General features: G+C 29.2%; 1 protein-coding gene across 2 annotated transcripts in view; it reads left to right on the top strand.

Moving 5' to 3' along the window:
• LOC107439697 (LIM zinc finger domain containing stck) overlaps nt 1-18,914 on the top strand; it is a 43,082-nt gene that overhangs the window by 15,612 nt on the left and 8,556 nt on the right. For both annotated transcript variants that reach the window (XM_043054162.2, XM_043054160.2), the window contains exons 2-8: nt 1,766-1,873; nt 1,950-1,995; nt 3,942-4,129; nt 8,031-8,102; nt 8,746-8,823; nt 12,360-12,510; nt 12,597-12,738. In XM_043054162.2, coding sequence (XP_042910096.1) covers nt 1,770-1,873; nt 1,950-1,995; nt 3,942-4,129; nt 8,031-8,102; nt 8,746-8,823; nt 12,360-12,510; nt 12,597-12,738 — 781 coding nt within the window. In that variant the 5' untranslated portion in view covers nt 1,766-1,769. The remainder of the gene's footprint in view (nt 1-1,765; nt 1,874-1,949; nt 1,996-3,941; nt 4,130-8,030; nt 8,103-8,745; nt 8,824-12,359; nt 12,511-12,596; nt 12,739-18,914) is intronic.

Genomic DNA, 18,914 nt, shown 5'->3' with positions numbered 1-18,914 from the left:
TCAATTCAAATTAGTTAGAAAATGCTGTTTTTCTTGAAATTGTAATTAATGTTTGCCTTATGTTATGTATTTGATTTTTATCATTATTTAAGTATTTTCTTCTTTGTATTTAATGTTTATAATAAGCTTTACTCATATTATGTAAAAACTTTATAACTTATGATTTTTTTGTTTTGTTTTTAATTTTTGTGTCATTGTAAAGATTTTTGTGAGAAAAAAAATTATGAAGCATAAATTAGTTTTTGTTTATTTGTTTTTATCTTTTGATTTGTTGTTCATATACAATACATAGATTTTAACTTGTCTTGTGTTTCTATATTAATTTTAATACATTTAAAGTTAGATTCTCTTTTTAAGCTTAAATACACATATTTTATGTAACGTTTCTTAAAGTTTATTTTTTCCCTTTCCTTTTTAAATACAGAGTATTTTATTAATAGGATCTGAATTTTATTGATAAAAGTTTTTCCTTGAGAAAATGCATCATTTATTCAAATATTTTTAAAATGTCATTCTTTAATTTTTCTAACTTTTACTTTTAAAACATTTCATGTTTTATATACAATTTAAACATTTTCCTCCAGCTGTTTTTTTTTTAAACAAAATATTATTTTTATTGTTATTAATTATAAATTTTAGTGTGTGAAAATAATTGTTAACTAGACCTTTTTTTTTCAGTGTTTCTGCACAAATACATGTCTCAGTTTTGTTGGAATCTATAATTAGAGATTAAACTGTGGGAATTATATTGATAACATCATATTTTCTCTCGTTTTTTAAATTTTTTTAACAAAATATTATTATTTTTTATTGTTATTAATTATCACTTTGGATGTGTGAAAATAATTATAACTTACTTTATAGACCTTTTTTGTCAGNAAATGCATCATTTATTCAAATATTTTTAAAATGTCATTCTTTAATTTTTCTAACTTTTACTTTAAAAACATTTCATGTTTTATATACAATTTAAACATTTTCCTCCAGCTGTTTTTTTTTAAAACAAAATATTATTTTTATGGTTATTAATTATAAATTTTAGTGTGTGAAAATAATTGTTAACTAGACCTTTTTTTTCCCAGTGTTTCTGCACAAATACATGTCTCAGTTTTGTTAGAATCTATAATTAGAGATTAAACTGTGGGAATTATATTGATAACATCATGTTTTCTCTCGTTTTTTAAATTTTTTTAACAAAATATTATTATTTTTTATTATTATTAATTATCACTTTGGATGTGTGAAAATAATTATAACTTACTTTATAGACCTTTTTTGTCAGTGTCTGTACACAGATACATGTCTCAGTTTTGTTAGTATCTGTAATTAGAGATTAAACTGTATCTAACATAACATAACAACTGTATAATTTTTTTTTTTTATATAAATTTTTTTTGAAGAAAAAGTTTTTTTTATTAAATTTTTTAATAATCTTTTTTATTTAATTTTTTAACAAAATATTATTTTTTATTGTTATTAATTATCACATTGGGTGTTTGAAAATAATTGTTATAACTTACTTTCTAGACCTTTTTTCTCCAGTGTTTGTACACAAATACAAGTCTCAGTTTTATTAGTATGTATAATTAAGGATTAAACTGTCGGAATTATATCTATAACACAATCTTTTTTCTTTTCAGTTTTCCCTTTTTGAGTCATGTTTTTATTTTACCTAATAATTATTTCATTAGAAATCTTATTTTTTTAAAACTGCTTGTTTTTTGAAAAACATATTTATTTTAATTCTGTATCTTTTAATTGATAGGAATATGTCTTTGGGTGCCATGTTTTGTTGTAAATGTGGAGAAGGCTTTGAACCTCATGAAAAAATAGTCAACTCTAATGGGGAAGTGTGGCATCAACAATGTTTTGTGTGAGTGCGTTTTTTGTTTTTAATTGTCATTTTTATTCTATTCACACAAATTGTTATGAAAAAATTGTTTTTGCAGATGCTGTCAGTGTTTCAGACCTTTCCCAGAAGGTACTTTCTATGAGGTAATTGACTTTCCGTGAAAATAATTATTTTGAAATGCTTGTTTTAGCAATTTTTATTAAAATGTTTGATTATGGAAAGTATGTAATGTATTTTGCACAAAAGATGGCTACTTATTATCAGACCTGTAGAAATTTAATCTGATGTGCTTAAATATTTAATTGTAACATTGTTATGGCAGTGCAATAACTCAAGATGCTAAAAATTATAAAGATTTAAAAAAACATTTTGTAATTTGTCACTGTATTTTGTACAAAAGATACTTATTGGCAGACTGTAGAAATTTGTCTTGATGGATTTAAATCTTCAATTGTAGTATTCCAATTGCAGTGCAATAACTAAATTAAAAAAAAAGGTTAACTGTATTGCCTATTAAAAGACTCATAAACTCTAACAGCAGTATATTTTAAAAACACAAACTGCTGTCATTTTATATTTACTTAGTATTTTTAAATTTTAATGAACATAGCATTTATTATGATAAAATAATATCTTAATTTTTGTAATAAAGTATTTGGTGTATTAATTTAAACATCATATTATGAGGTATACACAAAACCAGCACGTACAACTGTATAAGGGTTTTCCAACTTTTTTTAGTATCTATGGGGAAAACAATAAAAATTTTAATGAATATCATTAGTAGTGTTATAAATAAAATAATAAACAAAAAGACCTCATATTAATTTTTCTTCTTTTGCTCGGTTGTATCAAAATAATAAAGTAAAATTTTTATATGTTTGGCTTGGAAAACAAATTAGATATCTCTTTTTCTTTTGTAAGGTTGCATAACTCTAATATTGTTTAGCAATATTGTTGCATTATGATTTGTGCATAAGTTTTCGCTTTCATCATGTTTAAAAATATAGTTTTCCTTTATATAATTTACAGGAACAATTGTTCATTCATATATATCAGAGTTCTCCCTAGGAATCAACATGTTAAGGGTGCTTCCTCTCAGAGAAAGGAAATTTGAAAGGGCATTCACCACCGTTAAAATTTATCAAAACATGTATTGTTATGTAATAATTAAATTTGATACTCAATATTTAAATTTCTCTCTTATGTTATTTTATATGTATATTTCGCAAAGCAATTCTCTCTCAGTATCAAAATAACAGAAAAATTGTAAACTTTTGAAAAATAATTAAAGACAAGCTAAAAGACAATCTCTGTTATAAAATTTTCTTTGTAAAAATAGTAGGTTTAAGAAAAAAGAATTAAATGATAAACAACTTGTAAACTTTTTTTTATATTTTAAACTGAAAATTATGGGAAAATAAACATTTAAAGGTTCGTTTTTAAATAAAAGGTATTTATTTAAAAAAAAGAAATGGTAAAATTTATAATCACTAAAAAAACTCAATGTACCCCCCAAGTAAAAGACATGAATATCTTTGAGGCTGAATATCATGCAAATTTTAACAATTTAGCTTGACAACATAATAAAAAAAAATCTTACTAAAATTAAGGAATAAAGTTGAAAATTAAAGTTAAATAATTATCAGTCACTAAATAAATTAGAAATGGACTTTTCATTAAAACAGACGGTTAAAAGAACAACCTTATCCTGAAAAAATAAAATGAAAAGGCAGTTTTTTAAGGCATAGCAGCTTATTTTTACAAAATGGGCAACAAGGAAGGCGCATTTATAAAATGAAAGGGCAGGCAGGATAGATCGCCCTTCTATTTTTAGGACGAACACTGTAGAAAAATATTTATATGTATATAAGTAGCCGGGATTAAATGCAGTGCCATATACAGTTTCTACTAACATTATGCTTCTTAATTGTTAAATATTTTTTCATTAATAGATTATATCTAACCAACATGTATTAAAAGAATTTCTAAATAAGATATTATTCAAAACACAAAATATTGTCCTTTCTGTTATTCACGAAATATTCATCACGTAACTGTTCATTAATGAAATCTGTTATGCTTTCAGTTTGAAGGAAGAAAATATTGCAAGCATGATTTTCATGTTTTATTTGCACCTTGTTGCGGAAAATGTAAACAGTTTGTGTTTGGAAGAGTAATCAAAGCTATGAATAACAGTTGGCACCCAGAATGCTTCACCTGCGAAATCTGTAACATGATTCTAGCAGACCAAGGTTTCATTAAAAATGCTGGCAGGTCTGTATTCATCAATTTTTATGTATGTTAGATTGTGCAAAAATATTTATTTTTGTTATCAGGAATTTTTTTCCATCAGTATTAAAACGAATAAAGTTCCATTAACACTAAACATACTATAACCGGTCAAATGACCATTTAAGAACTTTTGCATCGAAAATATGTGCTTATCATCCTATCGTTTTTGCACATTTGACTTTCTCTAACAGTTAGGTACAGTTAATATTCTATTTTTTTTCGTATTTTGTCTGTTTCGAATAATACTTGATGATACCTATTTCTACCACAACTGGTTATTTGACCCGGAGAACAACTTATTTCTTTATGAGGTTATCGGACCAGAAATGACTTATGTCATGCATGTTCAACGTATTGCATTCAATGAGTTGCACATTTCTGTATAGACTGTTGCGTAGTGAGTTGAATCAGAATAACTGTGAATTCAAATTTCAAGAAAGTACCTAGCATTTTAGATTGGCATTTTTGTGTAATCAAATGTGACAAAAAATAAATATTTTGGTAAGTAGCTTATAGTTTATTTTGATAGCTTTACTTCATTTCTAATTAACTGTTGGTTTTTACCCCAAAAAATGTCGAAACAATCAAGAGAGCAGAAGTTCTTAGAAGAAATAATATTAATTATAAGAATAATTATAATCTACATTATATAAAACGCTAATACGTACATATGTATCAATAAAACCGATGATATTTCTTTTCTCGCGCTGGCAACAGTTTTAATTTTTAATTGATTGGATTCGGCGCGCAAGAACACGCAGTGAGCATCATATGGATAATCCATGTTATATAAAACGCTAATACGTTTTAATTGATAGGCTTCGGCGCGCAAGAGCACGTAGTGAGTATCATCTGTCTAATCGGGTGAATTCTCACCGAAATATCAAAAGCATTCTCACAAAATTATCTTCATCGAAGCCGATGCTTTACATCCGGCGTTCAGTACTATTTCATATTGTTTTACAACACATGGTTTTAGCCCTCTGGTGGGAAAGACTTTAAAACAAAACTTATAACAGTTACTTTTCTCAACAACTGAAATTTAGAATAGTGTGATTAAGAAAAATATGCGAACTGTTTTCAATTTCAAATTAATATTGAAATGTACAGGTTTAGAATTTTCTACAGTGAAAAGTTTTCGGAACTTCAGTGTTCAAAAAAGTATACAAAAGCTAGACGTTAAGAACGTATCCAATGAGCGAGCATAGGATTGCGAAGCAATCCGAAATGAACTGCGAAAGCAGTTCCGGAGGTTGGCGAGCGCCAGTGAGCAGGGGGCGAAGTCTCCTAGTTCTTATATATTCTTATAATAATAAGAATTATAAAAATAATAATAATTGGAAGAAATATGTTTGCTAAAAATGTATAATGGAAACACCCTGCATATGTAAAAAATGCTTTAATCGATGAATTAAAAATTCCTATTCTTTGTGTTTGTAAGACATAAAAATTTGCAGTATACAAATTTGTTTAATTATAATTTTTTTTAAGTTTATTTCCTTCCTAACATCCATGTTTCATACATTCAATCAAGAAACATAAAGTCCGGTCATTTGACCGGCTATGGTAGAAATAGGTATATATTAAGTGTTGGTATGTTTAGTGTTAAGTTCCATTTAGTAAAAATTTCATTAGTATTTCAAATTGAATAAAAATATCCACATTCAACAAAGAAGAGGTATGTTTCTCTGATAACCACTCATAACATTTATTTTCTTCCTTTTTCGTTTTTATGTTAATGTAAACCATATTTTAACTCATTCATTTTCAGTTTATGCATGCATCAAAATCAAATTAAGAACTCTACTAGATTTTGCTACAGACCTGTGAATTCAACTATTTGACATAAAAACTAATTTTAAGACTTATATTGATGAAACGATATAATGAAAAAAATTTCTTTCTTCACTCATTCACTAAATATTTTCAAAATAATTAAAAAAATTTAGATCATTACATATTTTTAAAATAATTAATAGTCTTTCATAAATTAATCTATTCACAATTGCTGATGAAATTTATTCATTAAGTCTTGGGGTTCCACCAAAAAAAGCTGGATCATTTGGGGTTTCACTGTCAAAAAAAAAAAAAATAATAATAAATTGGGAACTCCTTTCTAAATTTCTGTACATAGTGAATAATATATTGTTTCTTGTTATGTGTTCCTTATTAGTAATTGTCATTCACTATTTTGCACTAAAGTCCGAATATGAAACATACTTTTTATTGTTAATATATTTATACTTAATAAGAATAAATAAAATAATAGATACCCAACATTATTGATGACAAATTGAAATAGTTTACTCTAAATTATGATTGTCAAATGCGGCATTGAATTCTAAAAATGTTATTTTCTCCATGATAATGCAATTAAGTTTATATTTTCTAGACTTATCCTCTACTAAGTACAGCTTGTCCAAACCTTTAAAAGCCTTTTATAAACAATATACACTGTTCATTAGGGAAGCTTTCAAAAAATAAAAAATTCCTTTACTGGATTTATTAATTTGAAAATCTAAATAATCTTTGTGACCACATAAAAATGCTTTGTAATGGGTTATTATTAATATTCATTATTAAATTGTAAAGGTATTTCAATTGTAGCATAGGTATTCATATAGATATGATAAAGAATATGAATTCAGAAGGATTTAAATTATTTCTGATGTGCTAATTTGTTATTAAAAGTATTGTTTGTTGTTCTGATTCTTTGTTGATTCTAAAGTGCATGGATGTAAGTGCAATGCCCAGTATATTATTAAATGATCGCCCAAACTAAAAAATCACCATTTTGCCACCTGAACCTAAAAATTAGGTTAAAAACCTGTAAGCATTAGGGTCACAAATGAAATATTTAAGTGAAAAAGTAAAAAAAAAGAAAAGAAAAAGGAATTCAAATTCTAATCAATCATTATTGAGATAAATGGGAGCAAAAGAAACATCAAAATCATCTAAAGCCAAGATTCAGTTACGCGATTTCTCAATTAATTCTGAAAAAACAAAAATAAAAATAACATATTCAACAGAAATTAGAATTTTTAATACCAATGTTAAATATGTCCTATATGGTACTGCAATAAAAATAACATGAAAAAACTTCAAGTATTTGTTAACAACTGTTTAAGAAGAATCTTGAGTATTAAGTGGTTCTTTAAAATTTGTAATGCATTAGAAAAGCAAAATAGAAACTGATCTGGAAATTAAAAATCATAAATGGAAATGGATTTGTCATGCTCTACGTGAACCTGAAAAATTTAAAGGAAAAATTTTTTTTTATTGGAACCCTCAGGGCAATAGAAAAAGAGGAAGACCAAAAATTACTTGGTGCAGGATGAGTGTAATCGAATTGAAAACAATAGGAAAGACATGTAAAAAGGCGAAATATCTGGCCACAAGTTGAATGAGATGGAAAGCTATGATAGAAGCCCTATGCCCCTATTTGGAGTAAAAATGTAGATGTATGTGTAAAGCCGGGATGAGGTTAAAAGGCAGATGCATTTCTGTCTCACTGAAGAGTTATTGATTATTTTAATCCCTCCTTTGCTTTTCTGGATCTCAGTAATTATAAGTTCAATTTTTTTTTTTTTTTTACCCAAATGAATATCAACTTTTGATCTCTAATCTACGTAACTTTTGACCTTATTTATTACCATTATTTTTGTTCAACTTCCTCTCATTATAAAATTCATAAGTTTGAATCCCTCAGAATTATCTGCTTTCTTTTGGTAATGGCGCTTATCACAACCTTAAAGTACCCCATTGACTTTTTTTTCCATCAGATGTAATTTGTTTCACCATTTGATTTTGTTATCTTGAATACCTACTATAGTTTTGTAGACAGTTGTTTGATTTGTTATATGCTTGTATTTATTTTAATTAGGGCTCTTTGCCACGAGTGTAACGCCAGAGAAAAAGCTGCCCAAAGTGGAAAATATATTTGCTTTAAATGCCAGTAAGTCTATCGATTTATTTAAAGTGTTTCATTTTTTTACACGCACTGAATGATTTTTTTAACAATTTTTTTAATCAAAATTTAAAATTAAACTATAAATTATAATATTTTGTTTTACCTTATTAGTATAAAAAAAATTTTCAAACTATTTTTTATGTTCAGTTTCAAACTATCAACTAGATGTTGGTTAAATTTTTTTTTTTAACTTTAAATTTTTTGTATCATTTTATTTAGATTTGAAAATTAACAATATTTTCATTTTTTTAATAATAATTAAAACTTAGCTTATTTATTATAACCACACATTTTTATATTGTGAAAAGCTTCCATTTCCGTATTGTGATTCACTATGAATGTGAAAATGTAGAATTTAGGAAACATCTTGAATGCCTCATATAATAGTAAATATGAGACATCTATAAAAAGTTGTGTAAAGAGTTATCTCACTTCATCTTTAGGGAAATGACCACACTAACGAGGTGTGAGATCAAACTTGTTAGTGTGCTTATGTTCTTAATTTTGTAAACCATATTAGTATGTTAAAAAGTAGGCATTAATCAGTATTACATTGAGTTTTGAGTTGCATTGAAACAATTATTAACAATTATTTTTCTAATTTAAATAACATATTCTTTCCTGATAGTTCTGTCATTGATGAAGGAGTTTTAAAATTCAAAGGAGAGCCTTATCACCCCTATCATTTCAACTGTTATTCTTGTGGGTAAGTCTGTTTTTTATTTATTCTGAAACAAAAAGTAATAAGATGTAGTAATAATTTATGAGGCAGTTTTTTTACTATCGTTTTTAATACTAAATTAAAAAGTTTGCATAATTCTAATATCTTTAAATATGTGTTTAAAAGGGAAACTCATAATCATTTGACTTCAACCTGCTCTACTTTTATGTTACTCTTTATTACACATATTTTCATTCACACTCGTGGATCTTGCACACGGATGTTTGTACTCCGGTTGTACCACAGAATTCTGGATTTTTCATTTCATTCTTTTGGGTCTAAAAACTAAAAGCAGGGCATGTGATTTTTCTGCCACTCAAAAACTTATAATCCGACGATATGTTGAAACTTTTGCTACATCCCGTTAACGAGACGTTTACATACACGTGATTCTTCCTCCAGTTTGATTCTTTTGGTTTGGTGGACTTTTGTCATTTTGAATGTTTGGAACTGCACTGGAAACTGCTAATATCGCGATTCGTATTCGCCCGATTTTAATATTAAACATTGATTTCTGTATTTACCGGATTTAAAAGTTACGCGTTGCGATTCATATTTACGCTATTTAAAAATTGTACATCGCAATTCCTATTCATGTAAATAATATTCCTTACAACTAACTGTAAGTATTTCATGATTAACTGTATGAAATGTGTTATTTTCCATATTTTTAACTTCAATTTTCCTTTACTGTATTTTATGGCTATCTCACCTCGTCATAAACAAGAGATTGTCTTCTGTTAATTTTATTTTAAAAAAAATTTTTGTATTTTGTTCTCAATATTCTGTTTTTTTTTTCCTTCCGCAAGGTATGTATATGTACATGTACAAAGTATATACTCGCACATGTACGAGAATTTAAAATATGCATAAACCATAGCTGCCAACTCTATTAGATTTTCCAGTAGACTACTGGATTTTGCCAGTTTCTACTGGTTTGATTAAAATTCTCCGGGTTTTTGTAAATTTTAGAAAATTCCCTAAAGTTGAGTAAGTTACCTAAAAAAATTCTTATTGAAATAAATATTTTTATAGAATATTGCTTGCTTGAATATAAAACATTATGAAGTAAACCTCATTTATCGAAATCAGTTCAAAACTTTTTTTGTTATAGAAATGTTCAGTTTATTTTTATTCAGAACTCTCTTTTAAATTAATTAAAAAAATCCCTTAACTATCTTTGATGAATTAAATGCCTTTTAATATTTGAAATTAAGACATAAATGCGTAATATTTCAAATATGTTTAATGTCAATTATAACTGAAAAATATTGCAGTTTTTTTATTTTGATGACTATTAAATGAAATCCCCTATGTGTTAAATATTTTGTGCATTATGCAACAATTATCATGAAATTTATATTATTTCATAATATCTACTGGATTTTTTCCTATCAGTGTTGGCAGCTATGCATAAACATTTCTTGTATCTCTATTCTTAGTACTTTTATTTTGATTTGAAAACTATGGCCATTTATTCTAAACTTACCCTATAAAACAGACAGAAGAAAAGTTAGCAATTTTATAGCACCCCAAAATATCTTTCTAAATCTATACTAGTGTTGAATTTTAATGAGCTTTAAAATATATTTTATTACAATATGCATACTAACTATTAAAAAAAGTCTTATACATAATTTCTGAAACAATTACAAATGGTTATATTATCAGAGATGATTGTGCTCCGGAAAAAATCTGGATTTCAGGATTTTTCTCTAACCACCATCCGGAAATCAAAGGTTCAGAAGTTTCAAGAAATCATCGATCACGTTTATGTATACAAATTCTTGTATATTTTATTTAAAAATATTAGAACTAGAATTTATATTTGGCATCTGTTTCATTTGTAAATATTTTTTGGTAGGATAATAAATGTGATTATAATTATTCATTTAAATTGTGTTGTATATAATTTATTTACAATTTCATGTTTTGAAAATATCAGGGTTGCTACAGGCTACTAAAATGCGACTATTTGCTACTATTTTCGACCTTAGGGGACTATGGCGACTTTTTTTTGCCTGAAAAGGCTAAAAAAACAGCTATTTTCAGGAATAGGCGACTATTGGGAGACTTTTTTACTCTTAGCGAAGTTTCTTTTATACTTATTCTTATTTTTCATAGACCTGCTGTTAGTTTGCGATTGCTGCATAATCGCTGCTATCTTAAACTTTCGTTCCGAACTCAATAGATCAATGAAAAGAAAATATAAATTAAAAAAGTTTCTTCATTGGTTTTTTTCAATTATAATTTTTTACTTAAAGTGATACAATTTAACAGGGGTATTTTGTATTTAATTTTGTCATGAAAAGTTAGTTTTTTTCAAATTTATTTAATGTAGCTAAGTATAATAATTTGATTATTTTAAAACCAATAAATGTTCAGTTGATTTTATTTATAAAAAAATTAAAATAATGCTTACCTTTATTCAATTTCCTTTTATTTTTGAGAAATTGAAAACAAAGTTTTAAAAAAATTTGGCTATTAGTTAAAAAACAATTTTTTTAAAAAATTAAATAAAGAGTTTAGTAATGTTTGGACGCTTTTTAATAATTTAACATTAGTACTTAAAGCATTTTTTTAAAAATTTTATTAAAATTTTTTCAATACTTGTTTGTTTTATAATTTGTTAGATAGTCAGTGTCATTTTTAAAGAAATAAATCTTTAGTCAATTTTATTTTCAAAAACGAAAATAATAATAAATAAGTAAAAATATTTTTAAATTTATTCAGTACATAATTTGACCATTAGTTAATACTACTTTATATTATGTTAAATAATTGAATAAAATAGGGTCTAATAATGTTTCAAAAGCATGTTTTTTTTTCCAACAAATAATTTAAAAAAAATTTTTTTTTTCTAAAGTGAACATTTCTTTGGTTTGTTTTCTACTTTCGTTTTTTTTCTTTTAATTTTAATGCACGTATGTAAAATATTTTGTTACAGTATTATTATTTTTAAACCAATAAATCTTAATTCATTTTTAATTTAAGAAAAATGAAATAAATCTTGGGTTTGCTTTTACTTTGACTTCTTTATTATTTTAATTTAAAAAAAATTAAGCAATGATATTGATATTATAGTAGAATATGTACATTGATTTCCCATAGGTAATTTCTGAACGTATGCTAAATCGCAATGTCTAACGGACGATGTATCACTATTTAAAATTTATGACATTAACCAGTCCTTATCATAGTATTTGACAATTAAGCTACAATTTTAATTATTTGGCTACTATTTTTGATAAATTTTTGCTACTGTTCAGGCAACTATTTTTATAGTTTTAGGCAATTATTTTCATGCTTGAGGATACTAAAAGCAACTATTTTTGTTCATTTTTTACTGTGGCAACCCTGAAATATCAATAATTTAAATTTATATAGACATTAATTTTTTGAAATGGGTCATTAATGATTTTTGAGTTAGGCTCACAATCACCCTTGTATTATATCATTGATATCAGTCCCCATAACATTTATATAATCTAAAAAGAAATATTTTTCTTTCTAAATTACAGAATTGAGTTAAATGCAGATGCGAGAGAAGTGAAGGGAGACTTGTATTGCTTACGTTGTCATGACAAAATGGGTATTCCAATTTGTGGGGCGTGTCGTCGTCCAATTGAAGAGCGTGTGGTTACTGCTCTAGGGAAAAATTGGCATGTTGAGGTACATGGTTTTCATCCTTCTTCATTTATATGTGTAAACAATTTTGTGTAAACCTTTTAATGCTTATTTTCTTTTTTTAATTTCAGCATTTTGTGTGTGCCAAGTGTGAAAAACCATTCTTGGGTCACAGGCATTATGAGAAAAAAGGTCTTGCTTATTGTGAAATACATTATCATCAGTTGTTTGGAAATTTGTGTTTTGTTTGCAACAATGTCATTGGAGGAGATGGTAAGATTTACTGCAAAGAATATGTTTGATTTATACTGAGTGTATTTAACTTAACTTGCATTTAACAAGCAGTTTTAAAAGTTTTCATTTGTAGTTTGCACTGTTCTTTATATTACTTTAGTATAAATCAAATATTTACAATTAAACATTTACTTTGATTTAGAATTGTAAAATTCCCAGATAAATGTAATTTGGTAGCTCCCACGCTTGACTCAGCCTTTCATCCCTTCAGTGGGTCGATAAAATGAGTACCAAGCATGTTTGGGAACTAAACACTGGGGGTTCCGCGTTCAGCTGACCACCTAACCGGATCATCTGCTCTTGCACCCCAGAGCTTAAAGTCAAGAAAACTGAGATGGGCTCAGTAGGCCTTGGCCCTCTATGGACTGTCGTGCCTTTGAGTTTAGTTAGTAAATCTATTGCTGGATTTGAAATCGTAGGTGGTCCATTGGTCCTCGACAACTAAAAGACTTGAACCACCATAAAAATAATGAAGAACCTGCATGCTTTTTTTTATGTTTTAAAATGAAACATCATGCCATTTTTTAAAGAAAGACACCAATTTCAGACCAGCGCGATAACTAGTTATTTTGTTACTAATAGTTAAAATCGCTCGATAAGCCCTGCCCCCTAAATCGCTGCTAGGTTTCCCATCCGCTCTGATGATGTCAAAGTATAGTACAACCACGACTCCCGTCCTGTTGTGAAACGGTGAAAGCATATGCCGCGCCGAGTATAAATTCTGAAAAATGGCTCCAAGCAAAAACTACTAGTGTTGCAACGTACCATGTGCAATAGTTCTTCTTTAAACACGCCAAATAAATTATTTTTTAGTGTACCAAAATTAGGAAAAAGGCAAATTTGGTGCAAAGCCATCAAACGCGATGAAAAAAATACTCGCAAATTGTCTGCAACTACTGCATTATACCATCTAGTTGTAGGAGGTGATGATTATACTGTTGTTAAGACCATTTTATAATAACTTACTTAATTATAATTTAATTCTATAAGATTGTTTTTCTGCTTGATAAGCTTCTCTGAATGAATAATTCATTATACTGAATTAAAATGTTTATGAAATGCTGTTCAGATCACTTTCTTTTTTTTTTTTTTTATTCTTTAAAATGAAAGGATTTTATTCTTAAAGAACAGTGATGTACAGGTTATTTTTTTTAAAGTTAAAAAATAATTTTATCTAGAAGAAAAAATTATTAAAGTTAAAATAAAAAATGATAGGAGTTTAGCATTATTTACATTTCTTCAAAAAAAAAAAATATTCAAGAAAATATCTTAGAAGTTAATAAAAAGAATTTTTAAAAAAAATTTACCTAAATTCCAGGTCATATACCATTCATTCCATTCTCTCTAAGTGGGATCGACTCATTAAATAAAAAACTTTCAAAACAGTTCAGACTTTTAGATATAGACAAATTTAAAAAAAAATAAATCAGTATAAATAAAGAAAAATGAATTTATTTCAAAAGTTGTTGAAAAAAAAGTAGTTTCGACATTTATTTTTTCATTCCTCAATTTTATTTCATTATGCTGAAAGGTGCCCACAAAAATTTTCTCAAGGGGGAGGATGCAACTGATATACACTACATATATATTTAAACTATATATATATATATATGATATAAAATTGAAAGAAAAACAATTTTTAAAAAATGCAGTTGAAATTAAAACGCTTTTGTAACACATTTCTAGATAGGAAGCTTTGGTTTAATTCCTCCCGTTCGCTGAGTTACTATACTTTGACGTCATAAGCAAACCACGCATCATTTTGAGTCACATGAAGTTAGTTTCGTTTTGGGCTAATTTTAAGTTAAGTTTTTTTCAATATTCAGGTCAATTTTTTAAATTCTGAATTGATTTTAGAGAGTTTTAAGATATAAACTATTTAAAATAATCAACCTTCTGCGATTACCCAACGCATGCAGGTTCCTCATTGCTCATACCGGCACTTGATGTAAAGGGGTTTATGTATCGTTTAGATTTTAGGTTTCATGTTTTGATCTGTGTTTTTGCCATGAAATAGTATATTGAATCATCATTCATAACTGTGAAATCATACATTCTCTGTAATGTGATTTTTCATTTAAATTTGCTTTGTTTCCTTTTTAAAAAATCTAACGGAGACAGGTTTACCAGGGTTTGGACAAAATAATGGATTCTCTTATATATCTTTCTGAAAATCCAGTTATTTAGAGCATGGGGATGGAGGAAGGTGTGTTGAATTATTAGAGGCAAAGTTTTTAAGCAATTTTTTTACGCTATAAAAATTTATTATTATTTTTTTTAAATAATGTGTACAGTAACTCGATAGTTTTCTTACGGCAGGTAATGGCAGTCTATTTGTTATGATCAAAATAAATACGTTTAATGAAAAAATACAACAAGGAAACCTATGCTTAAAAAGAATAATTTATACTTAATTAGTGTGGTGTCTGGGGTAGAATTGCACCAACGTATTCCTGGCGTGTCGTAAAAGGCGACTAAATGGGTTGAGTGCAAGGCCAATCCCCTTGCCTCATAAAAAAAATCTACCAATTCAGAAAACTCAAAGAAAAAATTCCAGAACGGCACTTCGTAGACGACCTGGTACGAAATCGGACATGATTTTTGGAACATGGAATGTTAGAACATTATATAGAGGAGGTGCAGTGAAAAAACTAACTGATGTTTTCTTGGAGTACAAATTAGATGTACTGGCTGTTCAGGAAATGAGGTGGACGGGAAGTGGAGTAATGGACAAGCGAAATTGCAGTATCTACTATAGCTGCCACGACAGATTACACTAATTTGGAACTGGTTTCATCGTCAACAAAAGAATCAGAGACAAAGTGATTGAATTTAAGTCAGTGAATGAAAGAATTTGCAGAATACGAATCAAAGGAAGAACGCATAATATCTCAATTATTTGTGCCCATGCCCCCACGGAGGACAAGGCGGATGAAGTTAGGGATGGATTCTATGCCCTTCTTGAAAAGACACAAAGTGAATGCTGTTCAAATGATGTGAAACTGCTCATGGGCGACTTCAACGCGAAGATTGGCCATGATACAAACATGAACAGATTTGCTAGAAATGAAAGCCTGCATGAAGAGACAAGCAAAAATGGCGTCTGACTTATTAACTTTGCCATTTCTACAAACATGGTAATAGGAAGTACAGCTTTTAAACATAAAAACATACATAAAGCCACCTGGAAATCCCCAGATGGATTAACCCAAAATCAAATAGATCACATACTTATTGATTTAAGACATAGAAGCAGTGTTCAAGACGTTCGGACATACCGCGGTGCAAATGTGGCTACACTAGGAGTGCAGAAGAAACATATAAAGAACTTCGAAGAGAAGAAAAAAGAATTCATAAGATGAAGAAACGAGAATATATGAAGAGGTATATAAAGACATTGAAAACTTAAGAACTCAAAAGGAAGCAAGAAAATTTTACCAACTGATAAACAATGTCAGAGCAGACTTCAACCCCAGAACAATAACCTGTAAGAAGAAAAACGGAGAACTTACTCAAGACCCGGATGAAGTTCTAGCCCGTTGGCGTGAGCACTTCGTAGATTTACTAATGGGGAGAGATAGAGAAGAAGATCTAAACACTTGTAACATGCTGCCAACCATGAGTACTGAAGGTGAAGCCATAGAACATAATACACCTACTCCTAACGACGTGGAAATAGCGTTGAGGAGGCTAAACAATAATAAATCAGCGGGACCTGATGGCTTAAAAGCAGAACTCTTTAAAATTGACGAAACGAAGCTAAACAAAGCTATATATAGCTTGATTTGTTGTAAATGAACCAAGGAACAAATGCCCACTGAGTGGGATGAAGGATCTATTTGCCCTATATACAAGAAAAGTGATAAACTCGAATGTGGAAACTACAGTTGAATTACCCTTCTAAATATTGCGTACAAGATCTTCTCCATTATTTTATGCAAGCGATTGGAGACCTACACCTCGGGAATCATTGGAAATTACCAATGCGGATTCCAGAAAGGAAAAACAACGACTGACCAATTGCATACTATCAGGCAGATCTTGGAGAAAACCAAAGAGTATAACATTGACACATACCACTTATTTATTGACTTTAAAGCTGCCTACGACAGCATCAACCGAGGAAAACTACTTGAGGCTATGTTGGAGTTTAACATCCCAAAGAAGCTAATCAGCCTCACAAGAATGACACTCAAAAGAGTTTCGTGCAGAATAAAAATCTCGTCAAGTCTCTCTGAACCATTTTTCACCGAAAAAGGCCTCAGACAGGGTGATTCCCTTTCTTGCCTGCTATTTAACATAGCTTTGGAAAAGGCCATTAGAGACTCTGGTATCAACACAAATGGAACAATCTTACAAAGAACTGTCCAACTACTCGCTTTTGCTGATGATATCGACATAGTTGGAAGAACAAAACGCTCAGTCATTGACGCTTTTGTAGCGCTTGAGAGTGCGGCGAAGGAGATGGGACTAGTTATAAATGCAGACAAAACCAAGTTTTTGATCGCAACAAATAAAACTCCTGATCGATCTCCTCTGGAGATAATGACTTACTCTTTTGAAACTGTTAACCAGTTCAAGTACTTAGGAACCTTGATCTCTAGCCACAACAACCTGAAAATCGAAATAAATAACAGAATTTTCATGGCTAACAGAAGTTTCTACGGCCTCAGAAACCAACTGAAATCCAAGTTCATCAGTGTGAAGACAAAGTTAAACATCTACAAAACTTTAATCAGGCCTATAGTTACATATGGAAGTGTGTGCTGGGCCCTAAACAAAACAGAGGAGGAGAAACTGCTAATTTTTGAAAGAAAGATTTTGGGGAAAATCTTTGGATCTCTTCAAGAGAATAACGTAAGGAGAATTCTTTACAACCACGAAATTTACAAAAAATATGACAAATTCGGTGGGACCGACATTGTGAGAACTATGAAAGCATCACGCATTAGGTGGCTGGGCCACCTCTTCAGAAATTCTGATGCCGTCCCTGCCAAAAAAGTGACTTTTTCCACAATTGAAGGGACGAGACTTAGGGGACGACCACCAACAAGATGGATAGACGACGTTGAAAAGGACCTCAAGCTATTGGAAGTCAACCGATGGCGGGCCGTCGCACCGGGCAGGGCCAGATGGAGGAAAATCTGCGAGTCAGCCTTGGCCTGTGAAAGGCTGTTGCGCTTATGAAAAAGAAGAAGATAATTAAAAAAACATCCAAAATAATTTTTAACACTAAAAAGTAGTATCAACGAAACTGTCAAGTGACTATGTTAGTGGGATGATTGTACTTAATGTTTCAGAACCAATTTCTTAACGTTCGGTTCAATACTTTTAGTGAGATGAAGACGCAAATCCCCTCGTTGCACAATTTAGAGTCGATTTCTCCTTTTTGTGATAAGATCTGTAACAGCACTGAATCCACGTTCAACAAGTTAGGAGGAAGGAAAGGCAATTAAAAAAAAATTAACGATAGTCTACAGTCCAGGATAGAGACTACTTATGCTACCTTTAAGCAAAAATTCTGTGAGACGATCACCATTTCAAAGTTTCATTAGTTAAAAGACAGTTTCCTCGTAAATCTGAACCTCAGCTGTTTCAATATTCACAAAAAGGTTTCCTAACAAATAAAAACATTGAGGGACTTCCGAGGAGCAAAACATCTTTAAAACGATCAGAAAAGTCCATGTGCAAAGAGTCAAGGTGTTGACAATATTCTTGTGTATCATCAGAGTGAATTCTGCCTACTTGGCTGAACTCATTCGAACCAAAATTCTGCTTCCACAAAATAAGTTTTTTTTAGAAAGGCAGAAATAACGGATTTTATAAGGATCAAATTGAACTCTTCGCCTTGAAGTTGTAAATTAACGCCACTAAATTTTACACATAAATCAGCCAAAGTCTTTCTTAAATTCTAGCAATCTGTCTCTCAGAGCTACGTCTCTATTTTCGAAGAACTCAAGCACAGAGACTTAAAGATTCCAATACCTACTGAGACAGAAGCTTTTGGAAACCCGGAAAATCTCGGTGTATAGTAGCAAGCGATTGAATTCTTCATTGTTTTCCAAACACAGTTGTCTGAATAATCAACAGTAGAGAGTATTACTGTGAGTTTTGTTCACAGTAGATATGGCACATTGCAATTATTGATGCAAACG

Source organism: Parasteatoda tepidariorum, chromosome 8 (assembly GCF_043381705.1).
Source record: "Parasteatoda tepidariorum isolate YZ-2023 chromosome 8, CAS_Ptep_4.0, whole genome shotgun sequence".
In the NCBI taxonomy this organism is placed as follows: domain Eukaryota; kingdom Metazoa; phylum Arthropoda; class Arachnida; order Araneae; family Theridiidae; genus Parasteatoda; species Parasteatoda tepidariorum.
This window is presented reverse-complemented; position numbering and strand designations above follow the sequence as displayed.